General features: G+C 40.2%; 1 protein-coding gene and 1 long non-coding RNA gene across 2 annotated transcripts in view; both read left to right on the top strand.

The window, feature by feature from the left end:
* The first annotated feature begins 1,493 nt into the window (after positions 1–1,493).
* Positions 1,494–27,541, top strand: part of MYLK4 (myosin light chain kinase family member 4) — a 149,438-nt gene continuing 123,390 nt past the window's right edge. The window contains exon 1 of the mRNA XM_075826693.1: positions 1,494–1,810. Coding sequence (XP_075682808.1) covers positions 1,673–1,810 — 138 coding nt within the window. The 5' untranslated portion in view covers positions 1,494–1,672. The remainder of the gene's footprint in view (positions 1,811–27,541) is intronic.
* LOC142651692 (uncharacterized) lies at positions 15,824–17,323 on the top strand. Its single transcript, XR_012847697.1, has 2 exons — positions 15,824–15,914; positions 17,188–17,323. It is a non-coding gene; the product is annotated as an uncharacterized LOC142651692 (long non-coding RNA).

Below are 27,541 nucleotides of genomic sequence, written 5' to 3'. Positions count from 1 at the left end.
TGGAAATTAGGCTGCGGTGCAGAATGTTCCCTCCGCAGCATGATCATTACATTGCGGAGAAGAAGCGGAATTTCACTGCAGATTTCAGCCTTTGCAATGCAAAAACTGAAATCTGTGGCAAGTCCGCCGTGATATCTGCAACGTCTGAATTACCTGTCAAATATGCAAATGTTGGTGCAGATTTGTTGCGTAATTGCCTCAAATCCGCACCAACATTTGCAGTGCAAAAATTCTGCCATGTCTGAACGTGCCCTAAACATAGCTGGACATAGCTAAAACATAGGTAGTTGCAGTCATGCAAATTAGGAACATGTAACCCCACAAAGAATACAGTACCCAGCTCCCCTGTATGCTTCCTAAGGAATATCCTTATGGTTTAGTGCAACACCCAACTGTAAGGGTGGTTTTACACGTAGTGTTTTGGGGAAAACTGCAATGTTTTTGTTTTTTTTTTCCTGGAATTTTTTAGTGAAATATAAAAAAGGATACAGTTTAAACATTGCTTTTTTGTTTGTGGCATTTCTCTGGCCTTTTTTGGGTCAGTGGCGTTTTTTCCTTTTTTTTTTTAAACGCCTTATGTTCTAGGTATGGCATTATTTATGGTGTTTTACCCGTAGGCTTCTTTATAGGATTTGAAAAATGCATATTATAAATGTAATGAATAGAAAAAACGCCATAAGGAAACACATCAACAAATACGTCTGCCATTAAAAAAAAATCAGGCGTTTTTTAGATGCTTTTTTAAAAATAGTAGTAAATAATTGACACTTGGCAAGATTCCCTAATTTGTGTCATGACTGAATGAAGGTTATGGTACAACTCCGTAAACATTTTCATTCCACTGGAAAGCAGTCTTGGCTTCTAAGGGTATGTGCACACGATAGCAGGCATTTACGTCTGAAAAGACAGACTGTTTTCAGGAGAAGACAGCTGCCTCGTTTCAGACGTTAAAGCTCCTCCTCGCATTTTGCGAGGCGTCTCTGACAGCCGTAAATTTTGAGCTGCTCTTCATTGAGTTCAATGAAGAACGGCTCAAATTACGTCTGAAAGAAGTGTCCTGCACTTCTTTTGACGAGGCTGTATTTTTACGCGTCGTCGTTTGACAGCTGTCAAACGACGACACGTAAATTACAGGTCGTCTGCACAGTACGTCAGCAAACCTATTCAAATGAATGGGCAGATGTTTGCCGACGTATTGTAGCCCTATTTTCAGACGTAAAACGAGGCATAATACGCCTCGTTTACGCCTGAAAATAGGTCGTGTGAACCCAGCCTAACATTTACTACCCCAGCAAAGTATTCCCTCCAACTTTTCCATTGGGAAGTTGTAAAGGAGAAATCCTGTGCTGTTCATTGGGAGCTTGTGCCTAATACATTCTGCTACTGCTGATGGTGCTTGGCGTTCCTGCGTAGTCGACAAGTGCTAGAGTATCACAGTAAATATCTGTCGAGCATTGCCTCCCTCGAGCTTGTTCCTTACCCTAGCATCTGCTTCACACTTGTCATCTACTTGTCATATTATACCGTTTTAGGTACATTGAATTTGTTGATCCCTGTTACTGGATACAATCTGTCCGTTACCATGCCTCCTCTTGGAGCCTAGATTTCTTTCAGCTTGGACAGAGATTAGAGCCGTAGAAAAGTGTAAAATAACAAACCGAATATTGGAAATATGGACCTGCCGTTTCGGGGTAGATTTCTGTGGATTGCAGACAACCTGTGCGTTTTAGCATCATTACTCTGGCAACTATTGCGGAATGTTCTGCATATCAAGCGAGACCAGAGGAAAGCTGAGTCCGGAGAAACACAGGTAGCCCAACAAACTGCACAGCACAATGTATAGTAAAATACATTCTTTTCTGTTTTGAAATACCAGAGTATTTATTCTGTTATTGATTTATTCATATTAATAGATAGACTATAGGTGATTAATGACAATTAAGGTTGTATATGTATGATCACTATCTGTTTCTCTGGCTTTAGATCATATCAGGCCAAGTCCATAAACGTTTTGTAAATAAACCACACTTAATATTGTTATAGCACCTGCTATATTTTTGTTTTAAGTACAGAAATATTTGCTAAGTGCATATATTTATATTATGTTGATGTAATTTTGTGGCAACTAATGGTGAGTTATAGGGGCACGTATGTGTTTTAGCATGTTAAGTGCTGTATACGTTGCGTACATAGACTTTATAGTAAGGAGGGCACCCATAGACTTACCGTAAGAAATTTTGTATACAAATATGCACTAACATAGAGCATGGTCCACGAGGTCTTGGCTCCGGGACCAAATTGCTGTAGTAATTATTATTATTATTGTTATTATTAATATTATTATTATATATTTGTAGTCTAGATTCTTCTGTTATGACCTTCATGCCTATAACTGTTTTCTTCATCCTGAAAGAAACATGCACACATTGCGTAATTTAGTGCAGAAAATCTGCATCAAAACCGCAGGTAAAATCTGCACCTAGTAGTGCGGGTTTATTTTATGCGTTTTTATGTGCGGTTTATACATTTTGATGTGGAAATATGTGCGGGTTTTATGCTGCAGAGTTTGGTGCGTTTTTTAAAAAAAAACTTGTCAGTATTAATTCGCAGGCGGAAATGCAAGACAAATTGACATGCTTCAGATTTTAAAATACGCACAGCAGGTCAATTTACATGTGGGAAAATTCTGCAACGTGTAGATGAGATTACTTAAGATGTAATTTACTTTGCTGGTACTGTATTTTGCTGCAGATTTGCACAAGTGGAAAAAGGTGGTTTGTTTAATATATATATATATATGCATATGGATTAAACATACCACTTTTTTCACTTTTGCAAAATTGGAGTTCTGCCTTTTCCTTAATTTTATTTTAAGAAGATCCCTGGCCTGGATCTTGGGATTTGCACCCTGAATGTTTTTCAGTGCTGCTTTGGGCTATCTATCTATCTATCTATCTATCTATCTATCTATCTATCTATCTATCTATCTATCTATCTATCTATCTATCTATCTATCTATCCTCCTCCTCCTATCTATCTATCTATCTATCTATCTATCTATCTATCTATCTATCTATCTATCTATCCTCCTCATATCTATCTATCTATCTATCTATCTATCTATCCTCCTCATATCTATCTATCTATCTATCTATCTATCTATCTATCTATCTATCTATCTATCTATCTATCTATCTATCTATCTATCTATCCTCCTCATATCTATCTATCTATCTATCTATCTATCTATCTATCTATCTATCTATCTATCTATCTATCCTCCTCATATCTATCTATCTATCTATCTATCTATCTATCTATCTATCTATCTATCTATCTATCTATCTATTCAATTCAATTCAATTCAATGAAGCTTTATTGGCAGGACCAAATACATATTAGCATTGCCAAAGCAAGTAAGAAGTAAGGGAATGAGGGATAGGGACTGAGGGCTTGGGGATAGGGACACATCTAGGGTCGGGGTTATACAAGTCCATGGCATATCATGTCTCTCTCAGTCCATGGCATGCAGTGACATATTGTGCCGCTGTGCCCACTGTGGTTTCCTCTTCACCCAGCAGGATGTAGAGTTTCTCTTCCTCTTCCATGGAGCTGAAGTCCGGTAAGAGATCAGAGAGTCTCCTGAAGTGAGTGTCCCTTACTGCTGAGTATTTGGAGCAGTGTAGCAGGAAGTGGGCCTCATCCTCCACGGCCTCCTGGTCGCACTGTTGGCACAGTCGGCTCTCCCTGGGCTTGTAGGTCTGTCTGTGGCGCCCGGATTCGATGAGCAGGTTGTGGGCGCTCAGTCTGTAGCGGCTCAGGATCTGTCTGTCTCTGGGGTTTGGCAGTTTCTCCAGATATGGCGCCAGTTTATATTCCCGCTGTAGACTCCGGTATATTGTCAGTTTCTGGGATGTCTTTATGTCGTTCCTCCAGTCACTGATATACTCCTCTTGGTTCTCGTTTATTGTCTTCTTGATTTCGGCTTTTGTGAGGCCGCGCTGAGTGATATTTTCTTCAGGCCGGGTGAGGGTGAGATGTTCCGGGGGGCCTGGTTTACCTGGGACCCCTTGGTGTAACAGGGCTTTATGGTGATAGGAACTTTGCCTGCTGCTGTGTAGATGGGCCCAGAATGATAGCGCCCTCTTCTGGATTGTGAGGTGTAGTGGGAATCTGCCCAGTTCTGCCCGACAGGCACTATTTGAGGTGCTCCGATGGACTTGGAGAAGGTGTTTGCAGAATTCTAGGTGGAAGATTTCTGTTGGGCTGGAATCCCACCTTGACCAGTCTGGGTATGTGTCCGGACCCCAGACTTCACTGGCATACAGGAGGATTGGGGAGATGATGGAGTCAAAGATTTTCAGCCAGACCGTCACTGGTGGTTTGAGATGATAGAGTTTTCTTCTGATGGCATAGAAGGTTTTGCACGCCTTGTCTTTCAGAATCTCTATGGCTTGTTTAAAGCTTCCTGATTGGTTGATTTCTAGGCCCAGGTAAGTGTACCTGTCGGTCGCTGTGATTGTGGCGTTATTTAGTGTGAAGGTCGGGTGCTTGGGGGATTTTGAGTTTCTCTTCTGGAACACCATGATGTTGGTTTTCTTTGCATTGATGGGTAGTGCCCACGTGGAGCTGAATTTTTCTAGGATTTGCAGGTTGTCTTGGAGACCTTTCTCGGTTGGTGATAGTAACATAAGGTCATCTGCATACAACAGGAATTTCACCTGGGTGTCATGGAGGGCGAGACCTGGTGCTGAGGAGGATTCCAGAGCTGTGGCCAGTTCATTGATGTAGATGTTGAAGAGCGTTGGACTGAGGCTGCAGCCTTGTCTGACTCCTCGGCTCTGCTGGAAATCAGCCGTTCTTCTCCCGTTCACCTTCACGCTGCATCTGTTCTCTGTGTAGGAGCTTCTGATGACGTCATAGGTTTTACCTCCTATTCCGCTCTCCAGCAGTTTCAGGAATAGGCCCGGGTGCCACACTGAGTCAAAGGCCTTCTTAAAGTCCACAAAACAGGCATAAATCTTCCCATGCTTTGTATTGTGGACGTGGCTCTTGATGAGGCTGCGCAGTTTGTAGATGTGGTCAGTGGTGCGGTGGTTTGGCATGAACCCAGCTTGGCTTTGGTGGAGGACATTGTGCTGGGTGAGGAAGCTGAGGATTCTCTTATTCAGGATGCTGTTGAACAGTTTCCCCAGGTTGCTGCTGACACATATCCCTCGGTAGTTGGCCGGGTCGTACCTGTCCCCACTCTTGTGGATTGGTGTTATAAGGCCTTGGTTCCAGATTTGCGGGAAGTAGCCGGCACTCAGCACCATATTAAATAGTTTGACTATTGCGGCCTGTATTTCTGGCGGGCTGTGTTTTAGCATTTCTGGTGAGATTCTGTCTAGGCCGCTGGATTTTTTACACCTTATGTCTGAGGTTCTCTCTGTTACTTCTTGCAGTGTTATTGGTGTATCCAGGGGGTTTTGAGAATCTTTAAGTGTTTCCTCCATCGCCTTCAATTTTGATATTATTTGTTTTTGTTCTTGGCTTTGTTCTTCTTTCGGGATATCTTTGTAGAGGTCCCTGAAATATTGGAGCCAGATGTTGCCATTTTGAATATGAAGGTTGTTTTTCTTGCAATTTTTGCCCATGTGTTTCCATAATTCCCAGAACGAGTTGTCATGGAGGGCATCTTGGAGTTGGGTAAGTTTGGTGGAGATGTGCCTTTGTTTTTTCTTTCGGAGGATGGTCTTGTATTGCCTCTGTATGTTGCTGTAGGCCTCCTTCAGACCGGTGTTGTTTGGGTCTCGGTGCTTCTTATTTGAGGCATTTCTTAGGGTCTTCCGTACTTCTTTGCACTCACGGTCAAACCAACCGTTAGGATGTATTTCTTGTGGCCTCTTGTAGTCACATCTTTTCAGGTCAGACTTCTCTGCCATGGTATAGAATATATTATTGAGGTCATTTACGGCCTGATTGACCCCTCCTGGGCTTGTCTCATACACCTTGTTGTCTATCTATCTATCTATCTATCTATCTATCTATCTATCCTCCTCATATCTATCTATCTATCTATCTATCTATCTATCTATCCTCCTCATATCTATCTATCTATCTATCTATCTATCTATCTATCTATCTATCTATCTATCTATCTATCCTCCTCATATCTATCTATCTATCTATCTATCTATCTATCTATCTATCTATCTATCTATCTATCTATCTATCTATCCTCCTCATATCTATCTATCTATCTATCTATCCTCCTCATATCTATCTATCTATCTATCTATCTATCTATCTATCTATCTATCTATCTATCTATCTATCTATCTATCTATCTATCTATCTATCTATCCTCCTCATATCTATCTATCTATCTATCTATCTATCTATCTATCTATCTATCTATCTATCTATCTATCTATCTATCTATCTATCTATCTATCCTCCTCATATCTATCTATCTATCTATCTATCTATCCTCCTCATATCTATCTATCTATCTATCTATCTATCTATCTATCTATCTATCTATCTATCTATCTATCTATCCTCCTCATATCTATCTATCTATCTATCTATCTATCTATCTATCTATCTATCTATCTATCTATCTATCCTCCTCATATCTATCTATCTATCTATCTATCTATCTATCTATCTATCTATCTATCTATCTATCTATCTATCCTCCTCATATCTATCTATCTATCTATCTATCTATCTATCTATCTATCCTCCTCATATCCATCTATCTATCTATCTATCTATCTATCTATCTATCTATCTATCTATCCTCCTCATATCTATCTATCTATCTATCTATCTATCTATCTATCTATCTATCTATCTATCTATCTATCTATCTATCTATCCTCCTCATCTATCTATCTATCTATCTATCCTCCTCATCTATCTATCTATCTATCAATTCAATTCAATTCAATTCAATTCAAAGAAGCTTTATTGGCAGGACCAAATACATATTAGCATTGCCAAAGCAAGTAAGAAGTAAGGGAATGAGGGATAGGGACTGAGGGCTTGGGGATAGGGACACATCTAGGGTCGGGGTTATACAAGTCCATGGCATATCATGTCTCTCTCAGTCCATGGCATGCAGTGACATATTGTGCCGCTGTGCCCACTGTATTTTCCTCTTCACCCAGCAGGATGTAGAGTTTCTCTTCCTCTTCCATGGAGCTGAAGTCCGGTAAGAGGTCAGAGAGTTTCCTGAAGTGAGTGTCCCTCACTGCTGAGTATTTGGAGCAGTGTAGCAGGAAGTGGGCCTCATCCTCCACGGCCTCCTGGTCGCACTGTTGGCACAGTCGGCTCTCCCTGGGCTTGTAGGTCTGTCTGTGGCGCCCGGATTCGATGAGCAGGTTGTGGGCGCTCAGTCTGTAGCGGCTCAGGATCTGTCTGTCTCTGGGGTTTGGCAGTTTCTCCAGATATGGCGCCAGTTTATATTCCCGCTGTAGACTCCGGTATATTGTCAGTTTCTGGGATGTCTTTATGTCGTTCCTCCAGTCACTGATATATTCCTCTTGGCCTTTGTTTATTGTCTTCTTGATTTCGGCTTTTGTGAGGCCGCGCTGGGTGACATTTTCTTCAGGCCGGGTCAGGGTGAGATGTTCTGCGGGGCCTGGTTTACCTGGGACCCCTTGGTGTAACAGGGCTTTATGGTGATAGGAACTTTGCCTGCTGCTGTGTAGATGGGCCCAGAATGATAGCGCCCTCTTCTGGATTGTGAGGTGTAGTGGGAATCTGCCCAGTTCTGCCCGACAGGCACTATTTGAGGTGCTCCGATGGACTTGGAGAAGGTGTTTGCAGAATTCTAGGTGGAAGATTTCTGTTGGGCTGGAATCCCACCTTGACCAGTCTGGGTATGTGTCCGGACCCCAGACTTCACTGGCATACAGGAGGATTGGGGAGATGATGGAGTCAAAGATTTTCAGCCAGACCGTCACTGGTGGTTTGAGATGATAGAGTTTTCGTCTGATGGCATAGAAGGTTTTGCACGCCTTGTCTTTCAGAATCTCTATGGCTTGTTTAAAGCTTCCTGATTGGATGGTTTCTAGGCCCAGGTAAGTGTACCTGTCGGTCGCTGTGATTGTGGCGTTATTTAGTGTGAAGGTCGGGTGCCTGGGGGATTTTGAGTTTCTCTTCTGGAACACCATGATGTTGGTTTTCTTGGCATTGATGGGTAGTGCCCACGTGGAGCTGAATTTTTCTAGGATTTGCAGGTTGTCTTGGAGACCTTTCTCGGTTGGTGATAGTAACAGAAGGTCATCTGCATACAGCAGGAATTTCACCTGGGTGTCATGGAGGGCGAGACCTGGTGCTGAGGAGGATTCCAGAGCTGTGGCCAGTTCATTGATGTAGATGTTGAAGAGCGTTGGACTGAGGCTGCAGCCTTGTCTGACTCCTCGGCTCTGCTGGAAATCAGCCGTTCTTCTCCCGTTCACCTTCACGCTGCATCTGTTCTCTGTGTAGGAGCTTCTGATGACGTCATAGGTTTTACCTCCTATTCCGCTCTCCAGCAGTTTCAGGAATAGGCCCGGGTGCCACACTGAGTCAAAGGCCTTCTTAAAGTCCACAAAACAGGCGTAAATCTTCCCATGCTTTGTATTGTGGACGTGGCTCTTGATGAGGCTGCGCAGGGTGTAGATGTGGTCAGTGGTGCAGTGGTTTGGCATGAACCCAGCTTGGCTTTGGTGGAGGACATTGTGCTGGGTGAGGAAGCTGAGGATTCTCTTATTCAGGATGCTGTTGAACAGTTTCCCCAGGTTGCTGCTGACACATATCCCTCGGTAGTTGGCCGGGTCGTACCTGTCCCCACTCTTGTGGATTGGTGTTATAAGGCCTTGGTTCCAGATTTGCGGGAAGTAGCCGGCACTCAGCACTATATTAAATAGTTTGACTATTGCGGCCTGTATTTCTGGCGGGCTGTGTTTTATCATTTCTGGTGAGATTCTGTCTAGGCCGCTGGATTTTTTACACCTTATGTCTGAGGTTCTCTCTGTTACTTCTTGCAGTGTTATTGGTGTATCCAGGGGGTTTTGAGAATCTTTCAGTGTTTCCTCCATCGCCTTCAATTTTGATATTATTTGTTTTTGTTCTTGGCTTTGTTCTTCTTTCGGGATATCTTTGTAGAGGTCCCTGAAATATTGGAGCCAGATGTTGCCATTTTGAATATGAAGGTTGTTTTTCTTGCAATTTTTGCCCATGTGTTTCCATAATTCCCAGAACGAGTTGTCATGGAGGGCATCTTGGAGTTGGGTAAGTTTGGTGGAGATGTGCCTTTGTTTTTTCTTTCGGAGGATGGTCTTGTATTGCCTCTGTATGTTGCTGTAGGCCTCCTTCAGACCGGTGTTGTTTGGGTCTCGGTGCTTCTTATTTGAGGCATTTCTTAGGGTCTTCCGTACTTCTTTGCACTCACGGTCAAACCAACCGTTAGGATGTATTTCTTGTGGCCTCTATCTATCTATCTATCTATCTATCTATCTATCTATCTATCTATCTATCTATCTATCTATCTATCTATCTATCTATCTATCTATCCTCCTCATATCCATCTATCTATCTATCTATCTATCTATCTATCTATCTATCTATCTATCTATCTATCTATCTATCTATCTATCTATCTATCTATCTATCTATCTATCCTCCTCATATCTATCTATCTATCTATCTATCTATCTATCTATGTCATATCTATCTCATATCTATCTATCTATCTATCCTCCTCATATCTATCTATCTATCTATCTATCTATCTATCTATCTATCTATCTATCTATCTATCTATCTATCTATCTATCTATCTATCTATCTATCCTCCTCATATCTATCTATCTATCTATCTATCTATCTATCTATCTATCTATCTATCTATCTATCTATCTATCTATCTATCCTCCTCATATCTATCTATCTATCTATCTATCTATCTATCTATCTATCTATCTATCTATCTATCTATCCTCCTCATATCTATCTATCTATCTATCTATCTATCTATCTATCTATCTATCTATCTATCTATCTATCTATCTATCTATCTATCTATCCTCCTCATATCTATCTATCTATCTATCTATCTATCTATCTATCTATCTATCTATCTATCTATCTATCTATCTATCTATCTATCTATCTATCTATCCTCCTCATATCTATCTATCTATCTATCTATCTATCTATCTATCTATCTATCTATCTATCTATCTATCTATCTATCTATCTATCTATCTATCTATCTATCCTCCTCATATCTATCTATCTATCTATCTATCTATCTATCTATCTATCTATCCTCCTCATATCTATCTATCTATCTATCTATCTATCTATCCTCCTCATATCTATCTATCTATCTATCTATCTATCTATCTATCTATCTATCTATCTATCTATCTATCTATCTATCTATCTATCTATCCTCCTCATATCTATCTATCTATCTATCTATCTATCTATCTATCTATCCTCCTCATATCTATCTATCTATCTATCTATCTATCTATCTATCAATTCAATTCAATTCAAAGAAGCTTTATTGGCAGGACCAAATACATATTAGCATTGCCAAAGCAAGTAAGAAGTAAGGGAATGAGGGATAGGGACTGAGGGCTTGGGGATAGGGACACATCTAGGGTCGGGGTTATACAAGTCCGTGGCATATCATGTCTCTCTCAGTTTATGGCATGCAGTGACATATTGTGCCGCTGTGCCCACTGTGGTTTCCTCTTCACCCAGCAGGATGTAGAGTTTCTCTTCCTCTTCCATGGAGCTGAAGTCCGGTAAGAGATCAGAGAGTCTCCTGAAGTGAGTGTGCCTTACTGCTGAGTATTTGGAGCAGTGTAGCAGGAAGTGGGCCTCATCCTCCACGGCCTCCTGGTCGCACTGTTGGCACAGTCGGCTCTCCCTGGGCTTGTAGGTCTGTCTGTGGCGCCCGGATTCGATGAGCAGGTTGTGGGCGCTCAGTCTGTAGCGGCTCAGGATCTGTCTGTCTCTGGGGTTTGGCAGTTTCTCCAGATATGGCGCCAGTTTATATTCCCGCTGTAGACTCCGGTATATTGTCAGTTTCTGGGATGTCTTTATGTCGTTCCTCCAGTCACTGATATATTCCTCTTGGCCTTTGTTTATTGTCTTCTTGATTTCGGCTTTTGTGAGGCCGCGCTGGGTGACATTTTCTTCAGGCCGGGTCAGGGTGAGATGTTCTGGGGGGCCTGGTTTACCTGGGACCCCTTGGTGTAACAGGGCTTTATGGTGATAGGAACTTTGCCTGCTGCTGTGTAGATGGGCCCAGAATGATAGCGCCCTCTTCTGGATTGTGAGGTGTAGTGGGAATCTGCCCAGTTCTGCCCGACAGGCACTATTTGAGGTGCTCCGATGGACTTGGAGAAGGTGTTTGCAGAATTCTAGGTGGAAGATTTCTGTTGGGCTGGAATCCCACCTTGACCAGTCTGGGTATGTGTCCGGACCCCAGACTTCACTGGCATACAGGAGGATTGGGGAGATGATGGAGTCAAAGATTTTCAGCCAGACCGTCACTGGTGGTTTGAGATGATAGAGTTTTCGTCTGATGGCATAGAAGGTTTTGCACGCCTTGTCTTTCAGAATCTCTATGGCTTGTTTAAAGCTTCCTGATTGGTTGATTTCTAGGCCCAGGTAAGTGTACCTGTCGGTCGCTGTGATTGTGGCGTTATTTAGTGTGAAGGTCGGGTGCCTGGGGGATTTTGAGTTTCTCTTCTGGAACACCATGATATCTATCTATCTATCCTCCTCATATCTATCTATCTATCTATCTATCTATCTATCTATCTATCTATCTATCCTCCTCATATCTATCTATCTATCTATCTATCTATCTATCTATCTATCTATCTATCTATCTATCTATCTATCTATCTATCTATCTATCTATCCTCCTCATATCTATCTATCTATCTATCTATCTATCTATCTATCTATCTATCTATCTATCTATCCTCCTCATATCTATCTATCTATCTATCTATCTATCTATCTATCTATCTATCTATCTATCTATCTATCTCATATCTATCTCATATCTATCTATCTATCTATCTATCTATCTATCTATCTATCTATCTATCTATCTATCCTCCTCATATCTATCTATCTATCTATCTATCTATCTATCTATCTATCTATCTATCTATCCTCATATCTATCTATCTATCTATCTATCTATCTATCTATCTATCTATCTATCTATCTATCTATCTATCTATCTATCTATCTATCTATCTCATATCTATCTCATATCTATCTATCTATCTATCTATCTATCTATCTATCTATCTATCCTCCTCATATCTATCTATCTATCTATCTATCTATCTATCTATCTATCTATCTATCTATCTATCTATCTATCTATCCTCCTCATATCTATCTATCTATCTATCTATCTATCTATCTATCTATCTATCTATCTATCTATCTATCTATCTATCTATCTATCCTCATATCTATCTATCTATCTATCTATCTATCTATCTATCTATCTATCTATCTATCTATCTATCTATCCTCCTCATATCTATCTATCTATCTATCTATCTATCTATCTATCTATCTATCTATCTATCTATCTATCTATCTATCTCATATCTATCTCATATCTATCTATCTATCTATCTATCTATCTATCTATCTATCTATCTATCTATCTATCTATCTATCTATCCTCCTCATATCTATCTATCTATCTATCTATCTATCTATCTATCTATCTATCTATCTATCTATCTATCTATCTATCTATCTATCTATCTATCTATCCTCATATCTATCTATCTATCTATCTATCTATCTATCTATCTATCTATCTATCTATCTATCTATCTATCTATCTATCTATCTATCTATCTATCTATCTATCTATCTATCTATCTATCTCATATCTATCTCATATCTATCTATCTATCTATCTATCTATCTATCTATCTATCTATCTATCTATCTATCTATCTATCCTCCTCATATCTATCTATCTATCTATCTATCTATCTATCTATCTATCTATCTATCTATCTATCCTCCTCATATCTATCTATCTATCTATCTATCTATCTATCTATCTATCTATCTATCTATCTATCTATCTATCTATCTATCTATCTATCTATCTATCTATCTATCTATCCTCATATCTATCTATCTATCTATCTATCTATCTATCTATCTATCTATCTATCTATCTATCTATCTATCTATCTATCTATCTATCTATCTATCCTCCTCATATCTATCTATCTATCTATCTATCTATCTATCTATCTATCTATCTATCTATCTATCTATCTATCTATCCTCCTCATATCTATCTATCTATCTATCTATCTATCTATCTATCTATCTATCTATCCTCCTCATATCTATCTATCTATCTATCTATCTATCTATCTATCTATCTATCTATCTATCTATCTATCCTCATATCTATCTATCTATCTATCTATCCTCCTCATATCTATCTATCTATCTATCTATCTATCTATCTATCTATCTATCTATCTATCCTCCTCATATCTATCTATCTATCTATCTATCTATCTATCTATCTATCTATCTATCCTCCTCATATCTATCTATCTATCTATCTATCTATCTATCTATCTATCTATCTATCTATCTATCTATCCTCCTCATATCTATCTATCTATCTATCTATCTATCTATCTATCTATCTATCTATCTATCTATCTATCTATCTATCTAATAATATCCAAAAAAGAGGCAGCACTCCGCAGAAAATATAATAAAGGGTGTATTTATTGCCCCCTGTGCGTGCAACGTTTCAGCTCTATCCTCTAGAGCAGGGGTCGGGAACCTATGGCTCGCGAGCCAGATATGGCTCTTTTGATGGCCGTATCTGGCTCGCAGACAGGGCTCCTACCTGTCTATGGGAGGGATGCACGTTGCAGCCGCACAGCTCAGTATAGTACACATGACTATGAGAGCGGGGCTGCGGCTGTGTAATTCAGCCACAGCCCCGCTCCTGAGTCCTGACATATGCGCGCGGGGTCAGCATCATGTGATGCGGCCGGCGCTGCACTAATGATCTGCGGCATTGAAGACAGAACATGGCGGGCGCGCTACAAAGCACCCCCATGTTGTCTTCAGTGCCTGAACTGCCGCTCATTAGTGCAGCGCCGGCCGCATCTCCTCATGCTGACCGCGCGCGCACTTCCTGTCAGGAGCGGGGCAATGGCTGTATTACACAGCCGCAGCCCCGCTCTATAACGCCGGAGATCAGAGAACCTCTCATCTCCGCCGTTATTCCCGTGAATGCTGCGATCACAGCTGACTGCAGCATTCAGGGGAAAGTGAGAAGGGGGGATGCCCCTGGATCGCATCACAGGGAATTCCTGTGACGCGATCGAGGGCCATACCATATATGGGCAGACAGCCCAGGGTCTATTGACGGACCCCAGGGCTGTCTGACCATATCTCTTGTTGTTAGGATATACCCAAGTATGTCCTAACAACAGCCTGTGTACTATCTGTCCACAGGCTAATGTACTGGCACATATCTGATATATGTCAGTACATTAAAGTTTAAAAATAAAGTAAAAACAAAGTATGGTTACATTTTTAAAAAAATATACACCTTCACCTTTTTTACAATAAACATTAAAATAAGTCTCAATACATAAAATACACACATTCAGTAATGGCGCGGACAACAATGTTTTTGCATCATTTATGATGTGTACGCTGTAAAAAAATGAAATAAACACGGCTTTCATTCACTTATTAATGTGAGGCGCGAGGTGCGATGAATTTACCCTCCATGTTCCTCACATTAATAGTAATTAACCCCATCATGTACCTCGCCTATCTGCGCATGCGCGAGTTCAAAGAGACAGAGAGTCCTGGGTCCTGCCGCCGATGGCCATAGTGAAGCGCTCCTGCACGAAATGGTGAGTATATCTTAAATTCTATATTTTAAGGGTAAAAGTTGGGGGTCGTCTTATACGCCCAGTCGTCTTATACGCCGACATATACGGTAGTTCTTTGATGGCCTGATAAGCATTGGCGGCAGTGGTGAGCGGCAGGGAGCATGGACTACATTTCCCATAACTCCCTGCATAGCCGCGCCGTCTGCAAGCACGCACCTGCGTCCCCTAGTGAAGCGGCATCTGCCTCCTCCCTTGTGTCTCCCTTGGACGTTCCAGAAACCCCTGGCTGTGCTGCTGCTTTGAAGGTGAACATTATAACATGGAAATTGTTACACAGCCTCATGGTCAGCAGCAGTGAGCTGCATCAATAAAGGGGCTGTGTAATACAGTGTGTCCCACCAACCCCCCCTTCCCACTTCACCCCTGAAAATAATCCCACATAATCCATAATATAGCCCCCCCCCCCCAAAAAAAATAAAAATATGGCCTTAAAAAACATCTGCCACCCATATTACACTCTTGGGGGCTTTAAATTAATCTCTTGTGGGCATAAGAAACTGATTTAAAGGACCACTATCAGGGCAAAAATCTGTTCTGAGCGCTTTATTACAGCTCTGGAGGTCTCCCAGATGGGTCTGAGCCTCTCTTTTTTGTTCATTTTCTGTAAGACCAACACTTTTAAAAGGGCCACTGACAGATACAATTGCTCCAGCGGTCACTTAGTACACAAAGGAGTGTTCCTCTCTGCTGCACTAAGCCACCGCTGGACCTAAACAATAATTCGCTGTAAAATAATAAAATAGATAATTGACATAACTGACAATGCGTTGTGTGACATGTCCAACATTCCAGCTTCTTTCTTCTGCGAATGCCTCAAAGCTGGCATTCTCTCAACATCAGGTGGGAAGAATGCCAGCTTCCAGTCATGCGCAGGAAAAAGAAGAAGCCAGACTGCTGGACTGATGTCATGCATCGCAAGCTCACAATGTAAGTTATTTATTTAATTTTTTTACTGCTAATTACCATTGTTTCAGTCCAGTTGTGGCTTTATACAGCAGGGAGGAGCATTCCTTGCTGTACTAAGTGAACATTGGAGCGATTGATCTGTCAATGGCCCTTTAAACATATTGTACGGCTCTCGCGGAATTATATTTCAAAATATGTGGCGTTTACGGCTCTCTTAGCCAAAAAGGTTCCTGACCCCTGCTCTAGAGCCTTTCTCAAGCAAATAACATGTGATACATTCCAAGTATATAACATGGTGACAATTAAATCAGTGAATCAATAGTAATCAGAAAAAAAATGTACATCAGCATAACATACATATAATAATAAATATATAGTGGAAAATAACACAATAATATCAAACATTTAGTGTAAAGATAAGATGAATAATCAACGGTATATATGTCCAAAACCCATAATACAGTTAAAGTATCCAATTAAAGATAGTGTCCGCACATGTGCGTATCATGTGTGTGTATTAAAAACAAATTAAAACAGGAAGTCACCTCTTGGGATATAGTATCACGGCGCCGCCATGGCGATATGTAAGAAAGCGCTATTGCGCATGCGTAGGAATTTTGCAATGTATTAATTACTCCGGATATCCGGTATGTGAATCGCGCATGCGCAGAAGAGCGCAGACGCAACGCAGCCATTTTTAAATAGGGAAAGAATATTTCGTAATAGGGAATATATAAAAAAAGGTATGTATGAAATGCCAGAACATACCCAAATAGGAACAATATCGCTCCCAATCTAATTTAAATTAGAACTATATCTATAGAGAGTGCGTATATATCTCAACGGATATCTAAGTAGGATATCCAAAATAAAGCTAATAGGGAGGTAAGAACGCAGTTCACATTCAGAATTAAAATATTTTAATGAACATTGGAGTATATAGGTTGGTCAATGGCCATTTTATAAATGCCCATCTCCACCCCAATAGTGGAGGAACATAGACAATGAGGACATGTCATATGCCTCAATATCATAATGTTCCCCCGTAACCCCTATATATGTTATTTAGAACTTCAAAGTGAATATCGTATACCTCATATACGTCAAAAACCTCTCAATACCAAAATTGTTCAAAGTCTGTATATTTTTTACACCCTCTAAAGATAACGTGGCAGAATATATGTAATAGCATAATATTTTATATATTTTCATAATTCGATATCCGTAGAAGGATACAATGCAAAAAAATTCCATAAAATTTTTTTTTTATTGTTTTATTATTATTTTTCAATAGTGTTGATATATAGAAAAAATCGTGATGTACTTCGTCCGTAGAGGTGATCTTCCAACAAGTTCAAAAGAACGCTCTAGAGTAAAAAGAAGAAGATAATAAAATTAGTATCTCAAAAGGTTATAACCCTATGAATCAACATGTTAGTATTTATATCTATTGATAAAAACATCAAGCGCATCCACAATGGGGTATGATGAAATAAAGGAGAACTCACACCACCCCACTCAACACATAATCAACATTAAGTCCATTTGGTTTAAGGGTATTGAGCCTCTTAATCCATTGTAACTCCCTAGTTTTTAATAGTGTAATCCTATTACCACCTCGTCTTAGGGGGGGAATATGATCCAAGATCCAAAATTTTAGTTGATGTTCTGTATGGCCCATCTCCGAAAAATGTTTCGAAACAGGTAAGTCCAAACGTTTTTTCCTAATCGTGTATCTATGCTGATTTAGTCTGATTTTCAACTCTAGTGTGGTTTCACCCACATATAAAAGATGACAGGGACATCGTAGAACATAAATGACAAAATCTGTGTTACATGTTAGATAGTGTCTAATCTGAAAATTTCTTTGTGTAGTAGGATGTACAAGAGTTGGACCTTTTAACATATGACTACAGTTTATACAATTCAAACATGGGAAACACCCAACCTTGGGTTTAGTCAAATATGTTTGTCCAGTAGGTTTAAGGGACCCAACATCAGTTTTCACCAATCTGTCCCTGAGGTTTTGAGATCTGCGATATGATAGCAGTGGGTATCTCGAAAATTCCGGGATATGTGTCAAACAATTTTTTAGCATAGGCCAATGACGTCTGATGATTTCCGTAATGGCCTTACTCTGGTCCGTATATGTAGATATAAATGGGATACGATCAGTTTGTATTTTAGTTACTTTAGGTCTAAGGAGAATATCCCTATCTGTTTGTGACACCTTAGACTTATGTTCATTCAAGATTTTCATGGGGTATCCCCGAGTACGAAAACGGTTTACCATTTTTTCAAGGGTTACAGTGGCAGTATCTGTGTCGCTAACTATTCTTTTAACCCTCATCAGTTGACTACTTGGTAAGTTTTTTACCATACTGCGTGGATGATTACTGCTGTATAAAAGGAGATTGTTACAATCTGTTGGTTTAGTATAGAGCTCAGTACTAAAAATGTTGTTATTGACCTTAACCAAAACATCCAAAAATTGAATTTCAGTATCCGACTGTACCAGTGTAAATTTAATCTTGTCATCATATTCATTAATACATGAGAAGAAATCCAATAGCATATCATTATCCCCTGACCATATCATGAAAATATCGTCTATGTAACGCCACCACTTAATAACATGTTTAAAGTGGTTTGATCCATAGACGAACGCCTCTTCAAATTTGCGCATGAATATATTGGCGTAAGTGGGGGCAATATTTGACCCCATCGCCGTTCCTTGCAGTTGAAGATAAAAATTATCCCCAAATAGAAAATAATTCATACCTAAAACGATCTCTAATAATTGTAAAAGAAAGGTGCGGCAGTCAGGTGTGTAATCTGACGTGTCAAGAAAATTGCTGACAGCTTGTATACCCTTTTTGTGATCTATAACAGTGTATAAATTGACCACATCGAACGATACCAATGTAATTTTTAAATCTACGGGCAGAATTACTTCATTAAGTTTATTTAAAAAGTCGGATGTATCTCTAATATATGAAGCTGCCCCAATAGCATATAACCTCAAAATCTTGTCAAGAAAGATAGCAATGTGGCAAAAAATAGAATCTATCCCTGACACAATGGGTCTGCCAGGAGGATCAACCAGAGATTTATGTATTTTTGGAAGCATGTATAAAACAGGTGTTCTAGGTTGCATAATGTGTAGGTACTCTGCCAATTTATCATCTATGATTCCACCCAATACTGCTTCATCCAATAACTTTTTGATCTTTCTGCTAATTTCAAATTTGGGGTCATATGAAATCTGTTTATAAACTGTGTTGTCATTAAGCTGTCTCATAATTTCCTTAAGATATCCACTAGTATCCATTACCACTACCGCCCCACCTTTGTCTGCCGGTTTTATTGTAATATCTGAATCCCCAGCTAGTTCCTCTAGTGCTTTGGACTCCTCTGTAGTCAGATTAGGATGTGCAAATCTAAATACATCAGTACATTTTACTTTAAGATTCTCAATTTCATCTTTCACCGCTGTAATAAACGCATCAACAACCGGTAAATTGGTAGATGGCATAAAATTACTCTCTTTAAACAAACCAAACCTCCTAAGATTCAATTCAGAATTGGTAACGACATTTCGATCTAATAAGGGTTTATCTGAAAACCAACATTTTAGTTTAATAGCTCTAAAAAATTTAAACAGATCAGCTTCAATTTGGAACCAGTCTGTCAGAGATGAGGGGCAAAAAGAAAGCCCCTTCTCCAAGAGACTAAGTTGTGGTTCAGACAATACCTTAGTGGATATATTTACAACTAGCGTTTCCGTAGTGCCATCGAGCCCCTTTTCATCATCTGTCTCGGTCTGTTGCCTCTGTAATTCACGTCGCCAGTGGTGCCTTGATCCCCCACGTCTGGTACGCTTCCTGCTGGCGTTGAAGTTGCCGGGGTTTCCCCCAAAAAAGACGGGGAATCAGTAGTAGTAAGTCCACTTTGTAAAGTAGATTTTTTCTTCCTTCTGTTGTCCCGGTAGTTGAATTTGTCTCCATTCTCTATATTTTGCCAATTGTAGACACGTCCTTTAGAGTAATCCTCTGCATCTCTATTCCATTTTCTTCTTTTAACCTCTTCTTGTTCCATCCTTAATCTTTGAACTTGTAATCTGAGATTATCAGAGAACTTGACGTACTCCTGGTCATCAATCGTAGATTTTAATGTGGTATCAATCTCTTCCATATTTTTATGCACCGTCTGAATCTCTTGTTGCAAAAATTCCAGATTAAGTAAAATGACGTCAAAAGCATACTTGTTGGACATCTGTTTCAACCTGTTGCAATAAAATTCATTTTGAGAAAATAAATTTGGGCTCACGTTAGAGCGTAATCCTCTTGGTATTCGTTGATGTTTATAATATTCCCCCAGGGTCATCAAATGGAGTTGTAATGTAGTAGCTCTTTTTGTTTCATTTTCCATCCTTCTTTTAAGATCAGTGGAAGAGGGAGTGATGAGAAAATCCACCTCACCATCAAGGCCCATAAGAATCCGCTTGATATCCTCATCAGTATAGACAAATGTTTCAGGAGGCAAAGCATCTGTGGCTTCAGTAGTAGTGGTAGTCATATTTATAGAAAAAACCGTGCAAGCTAGATAGGTCAACAAGCTAGTGAAACAAATATATCCAGCAGCACCAGTATACGATGGGTGCAGATCCTCAAGAACAGACCACGTTCTAATTCCAATAATATCCAAAAAAGAGGCAGCACTCCGCAGAAAATATAATAAAGGGTGTATTTATTGCCCCCTGTGCGTGCAACGTTTCAGCTCTATCCTCTAGAGCCTTTCTCAAGCAAATAACATGTGATACATTCCAAGTATATAACATGGTGACAATTAAATCAGTGAATCAATAGTAATCAGAAAAAAAATGTACATCAGCATAACATACATATAATAATAAATATATAGTGGAAAATAACACAATAATATCAAACATTTAGTGTAAAGATAAGATGAATAATCAACGGTATATATGTCCAAAACCCATAATACAGTTAAAGTATCCAATTAAAGATAGTGTCCGCACATGTGCGTATCATGTGTGTGTATTAAAAACAAATTAAAACAGGAAGTCACCTCTTGGGATATAGTATCACGGCGCCGCCATGGCGATATGTAAGAAAGCGCTATTGCGCATGCGTAGGAATTTTGCAATGTATTAATTACTCCGGATATCCGGTATGTGAATCGCGCATGCGCAGAAGAGCGCAGACGCAACGCAGCCATTTTTATGGAATTTTTTTGCATTGTATCCTTCTACGGATATCGAATTATGAAAATATATAAAATATTATGCTATTACATATATTCTGCCACGTTATCTTTAGAGGGTGTAAAAAATATACAGACTTTGAACAATTTTGGTATTGAGAGGTTTTTGACGTATATGAGGTATACGATATTCACTTTGAAGTTCTAAATAACATATATAGGGGTTACGGGGGAACATTATGATATTGAGGCATATGACATGTCCTCATTGTCTATGTTCCTCCACTATTGGGGTGGAGATGGGCATTTATAAAATGGCCATTGACCAACCTATATACTCCAATGTTCATTAAAATATTTTAATTCTGAATGTGAATGGGGTTATACCACTGCGTTCTTACCTCCCTATTAGCTTTATTTTGGATATCCTACTTAGATATCCGTTGAGATATATACGCACTCTCTATAGATATAGTTCTAATTTAAATTAGATTGGGAGCGATATTGTTCCTATTTGGGTATGTTCTGGCATTTCATACATACCTTTTTTGATATATTCCCTATTACGAAATATTCTTTCCCTATTTAAAAATGGCTGCGTTGCGTCTGCGCTCTTCTGCGCATGCGCGATTCACATACCGGATATCCGGAGTAATTAATACATTGCAAAATTCCTACGCATGCGCAATAGCGCTTTCTTACATATCGCCATGGCGGCGCCGTGATACTATATCCCAAGAGGTGACTTCCTGTTTTAATTTGTTTTTAATACACACACATGATACGCACATGTGCGGACACTATCTTTAATTGGATACTTTAACTGTATTATGGGTTTTGGACATATATACCGTTGATTATTCATCTTATCTTTACACTAAATGTTTGATATTATTGTGTTATTTTCCACTATATATTTATTATTATATGTATGTTATGCTGATGTACATTTTTTTTCTGATTACTATTGATTCACTGATTTAATTGTCACCATGTTATATACTTGGAATGTATCACATGTTATTTGCTTGAGAAAGGCTCTAGAGGATAGAGCTGAAACGTTGCACGCACAGGGGGCAATAAATACACCCTTTATTATATTTTCTGCGGAGTGCTGCCTCTTTTTTGGATATTATTGGAATTAGAACGTGGTCTGTTCTTGAGGATCTGCACCCATCGTATACTGGTGCTGCTGGATATATTTGTTTCACTATCTATCTATCTATCTATCCTCCTCATATCCATCTATCTATCTATCTATCTATCTATCTATCTATCTATCTATCTATCTATCTATCTATCTATCTATCTATCTATCTATCTATCTATCTATCTATCTATCTATCTATCCTCCTCATATCTAGATAGATAGATAGATAGATAGATAGATAGATATGAGGATAGATAGATAGATAGATAGATAGATAGATAGATAGATAGATAGATCTATCCTCCTCATATCTATCTATCTATCTATCTATCTATCTATCTATCTATCTATCTATCTATCTATCTATCTATCTATCTATCCTCCTCATATCTATCTATCTATCTATCTATCTATCTATCTATCTATCTATCTATCTATCTATCTATCTATCTATCTATCTATCTATCTATCTATCATCCTCATATCTATCTATCTATCTATCTATCTATCTATCTATCTATCTATCTATCTATCTATCTATCTATCTATCTATCTATCTATCTCATTATGTCTGTCTGTCTCTCTGTCTAATCTATCTATCCTGGGAGTTGTGTTTATTTTGATTTTTATTGATTGTTTTCTTGGTCTAAGGCCACATTCATATGAGCGTACTTTGTCGGTATTTTGCATCAGTAGGTCTTAAACACATAAGAGGTCCAAATCTTTCCATTATACTTTTACTGTTTACTCCCCATTCCCGATTTGGCCTCTTTCTCACAGCAGTATATTGATCAGTATTTTGCTTCCCTCAAAACCAAGAGGGAAATAATACAGAGAAAAATACAGATCCACTCCTAGTTTAGGCTGAGGCTGGGTTCACACGACCTATTTTCAGACGTAAACGAGGCGTATTATGCCTCGTTTTACGTCTGAAAATACGGCTACAATACGTCGGCAAACATCTGCCCATTCATTTGAATGGGTTTGCCGACGACCTGTGATTTACGCGTCGTCGTTTGACAGCTGTCAAACGACGACGCAGGGCACTTCTTTGCAACGTAATTTGACCCGTTCTTCATTGAAGTCAATGGAGAGCAGCTCAAGATTTACGAGCGTCACAGACGCCTCGCATAATACGAGGAGGAGCTTTTACGTCTGAAACGACGCAGCTGTTTTTTCCTGAAAACAGTCTGTCTTTTCAGACGTAAAAGACAGTTCTCATGTGCACATACCCCGACAAATACTGACACAATATAATGACCAAAATACTGCCGTGTGAGGGTAAGGAGAAAACAGCCCTGTCATTTCAGCCGTAACGGCATGTGCAGGCGCTTGAACGCCGCATCCTTTACGGACGTAACTGGAGCTGGTTTTCCATGGAGTCCATGGAAAACGGCTCCATTTACGTCTGAAGAAGTGACATGACACTTCTTTGGCGCGGGCGTCTATTTACGCGCCGTCTTTTGACAGCGACGCGTAAATATACGCCTCGTGTGAACAGACAAACGTCAGCCCATTGCTTTCAATGGGCAGATGTTTTTCAACGCTTTCAAGCCGTATTTTCGGACGTAATTCCAGGCGTAAAACGCCCGAATTACGTCCATAAATAGGCCGTGTGAACATACCCTATGTGCACACGGGGTGGATTAGCTGAGGATTTTCAGCAACGGATTTCATTGTGGAAAATCTGCAGCATATTACAGTAGCAGCAAGTGGATGAGATTTGCATAAAAAATTTGCTGAAGAAATTTGCATAAATTGACCTGTGGTGCAGATTTTTAATCCACAGCATGTACATTTTTGCTGCGCAATCGCTACACTTTTGTTCCAAATTTTGGCATTGAGTTCATTGGTGAGGCAAAAGATGCAACAAATAGCAAACGTTTTGCGGCAGAAAAGTTGCAAATCTGTGGAAAAAAAAATACTTTTTCCTGTTTCGATTTAATTTTAAAAAAAAAGTCCCTACTTACTTCCCTAGCGTTGCCATAACGACCAGCTCCTTGCCCCCCAAGACCTCCTGGGATGACGTTTCATCCCATGTGAGTGCTGCAGCCTATCACAAGTAGTAGCGGTCACATGGGCTGCAGCATCATCACAGTAATTCGGGCTACATGGAGACCAGAGATGGGGGGCAGGGATGCGTTGCTATGGCAACGCCAGTGAGGTAGTATTGTTGTTTTTTTTCTGCTCTGATTTTTGCAGCGGCAAAGCACTGAACAAAATATCCCTGTATAAAAGTGGACAATTTTTCATTCTCCCTCATATAGCAATAACAAACATCTATTATCCAGTATTTTCTGTAACTATAATACTAACAATAAAAAACACCTACTGTATTTGTTTTAGACCTGTCTCTCTTCCAATCTTTACACCATGGGTACTTGACTTTAAACTAGAAATTGCAGCCAACGAGGGATTATAGTTATCAGATTTTATTCATGGCTTTCATTTGATTTCTCTCCAAGCTCCATCAGCACAATACCGGCACCAGTCACACTATCTGAATATAGCCCACAGACAGCTTGTCTCAGCCTACTGAATGGCAATAGCGCAACCCAGCTGCAGGTTCCATTCACAGAAAACATACCCTGTTAACCCCTTAGGACACAGCCATTTTTTTATTTTTCATTTTCGTTTTTTACTTCCAAGAGCCATAAAGTTTTTATTTTTCCGTCAATAGAGCGGTGTGAGGGCTTATATTTTGCAGGAGGAGTTGTAATTTGTATTGGTATCATTTAAAGTACCATATAATGTACTAGGAAGCTGACAAAAAATTATTTGTGGGCTGAAATTGGAAAAAAAACTGTGATTCCTCCATTATTTTTTGGGTTACTTTTTTACGTCTTTTACCGTGTGGTAAAAACAACAACTTAACAAATTTATATAGATTTTTTTTATATTTACTACTTTAAAAAACCCAAACTTTTTGATAAAAAAAAAATAGTTTTGTTTCACCACAATCTGAGAGCCATAACTGTTTTATTTTTCCGTGCATTGAGCGGTGTGAGGGCTTATTTTTTGCAAGACGAGCTGTAGTTTTTGTTGGTACATATGACATTTTGATCACTTTCTATTAAAAAATTTTTGGGAGCTAAGGTGACCAAAAAATATCAATTTTGGCAGTTTACATTTTTCACGGCTTTCACCGTGCGCGATAAATAACGCTATATTGTAATGGTTCAGACTTTTACATACGCTGCAATACCAATTTTGTTTACTTCTTTATTTTTTACATTACTTTAGAGGAAAAATGGGAAAAGGGGGGTTTTCTTTAACGTTACATTTTTTTTTCCACTACTAAAAACTTTATTTCACTTCTATTTACACATTTTATTAGCCCCCCTAGGGGAATTGAATCGTTAGATCACTGGTACAATATACTGCAATACTAATGAATTGCAGTATATCGTAATTTTCAAAACGGCCCGTCGGAGCAGAATGCCGTTTTTCCCATTGCAATCATTGGGCCGATGTTTGGAGGCGTTCTGCTTCTGATTTTTCGCCGTGTGAACATACCCTAATAGCAGCAGTCTGTCTATAACAAAAATGTCACCATTGACTTCTATTGAAAAATGACTTGCTGCGGTTTAAAAACGCAACATAAACGCACCATGACCGCACCGTTTGGCCTTACCCTTAGATTAAGGCCAAACGGTGCGTCGTTGACGCAGTTTTGTTGCGTTTGACTGCGCTATTGATTCCGTCAAAACAACGGAACCCATTCACAAAACATTAATTTAATTAAAAAAAGCTTACACAAAAGTGTACATAGACTTTAAATAGACTTAATAAAGTAAAGATGGTCAATGAATAAACATATTTCTCTAGGGGTCAGTGCACACGTTGCATAAATACTGCTGTTTTTCCGCAACGAAATTCGTTGTGGAAAATCCGCAGCAAGTACAGTAGCAGCAAAGTGGATGAGATAAAACAAATCTCATCCACACGGTGCGTAAATACTGAGTGTAACGTCTATGGCGCGGACCTTCGTTCTGACTTACCCTCTGACGGCCGCGGCCATGGACGCGTGAGTTCTCGGCGGCATCTCCCTCCTGGTTCAGAGGCTGTCTCCCACAGGGCACACGCGCCCACGCATGCAAGTCCATGGCCTTAAAGGGCCAGTGCGCTTCCAGTTGCAGAGAATCTGCAATTAGCCCAGAATGCTGCTGGACTATAAAAAGGGCTCTGCCCTCTTGAGCATTGCCTGAGCGTTGTTGTGTTACCTAAAGTTTGTCTTGCAGATGGTCTCCTAGTGTTTTCCAGTTCCCAGTGTTACCCATTCCTGCTGCCTGTACCCTGCATCCCGTGCTACCTTGCCTCTGTGCCGTCGAGAGTTGAAGTCTAGTTGTGTCTTCCGCTGCATCTACTGTGTCACACCCGCCGGGTTTCTGTCTGCTGCCGGAGCCTCATCTTAAGCCTGATTTACCGCTACTGTCTACATTGCCTCAGGTACCCTTTCTGGACTATAGACATTGTATTGTACCTGATTAGCCAGCTGCCTTCCCGCTACGCGGTACGGCCCAGTGAGTCCACACCCCACGCCGTGACAGTACGCTCAGGCCATGGACCCCGCTGGTCAATTCAAGGGCCCGTCACCCTCCCAAGCCATGCAGGCGGACCTGCAGGATCTGTGAGCACGACAGGATCAACTTCTTGTGGCAGTAGACTCCATGGCACAGCAGCTAGGGGCGCTAGCTGCTTACTTCTCTGCTCCTGTTCAAGCTCCTCCGATTGATCCTCCTGCTGCACCTCCTGGCAACTCCGGTTCTGATCCTCGATTCTCGCTGCCATTGCCACCTCGTTTCCATGGAGACGCAAGTACATGCAGGGGATTTCTTAACCAGTGTCATATCCACTTCACCCTGCACGCCAGAGCATTTCCTTCAGACGGAGCCAGGATCGCCTTCATTATTTCCTTACTTGCCGGCAAGGCCCTGGCGTGGGCGACCCCAATCTGGGAACGTCAGGGACCCGAGACTTCCTGGGGTTCATGCAGTTATTCTGTACGGTGTTCGAGGAGCCTGGACGAGTCTCATCGGAAGCTACTGCTATGCTGAACCTTCGCCAGGAGGATGCCTCCGTGGGCAAATACACCATCCAGTACCAGACCCTGGCAGGAGAACTGTCCTGGAACAACGAGGCGATGGTAGCTTCCTTCTGGCATGGCCTATCATCCGAGATCAAGGACGAATTTCCTGCTCGAGATCTACCATCTACCTTGGACGACCTGATTCTACTTGCCACTCGAGTGGACATAAGGCTCAGAGAAAGA

Source organism: Rhinoderma darwinii, chromosome 5 (genome assembly GCF_050947455.1).
Source record: "Rhinoderma darwinii isolate aRhiDar2 chromosome 5, aRhiDar2.hap1, whole genome shotgun sequence".
Classification (NCBI taxonomy): domain Eukaryota; kingdom Metazoa; phylum Chordata; class Amphibia; order Anura; family Rhinodermatidae; genus Rhinoderma; species Rhinoderma darwinii.
Note: the sequence above shows the minus strand (reverse complement) of the source record. Positions and strands in the feature narration are given on the sequence as shown.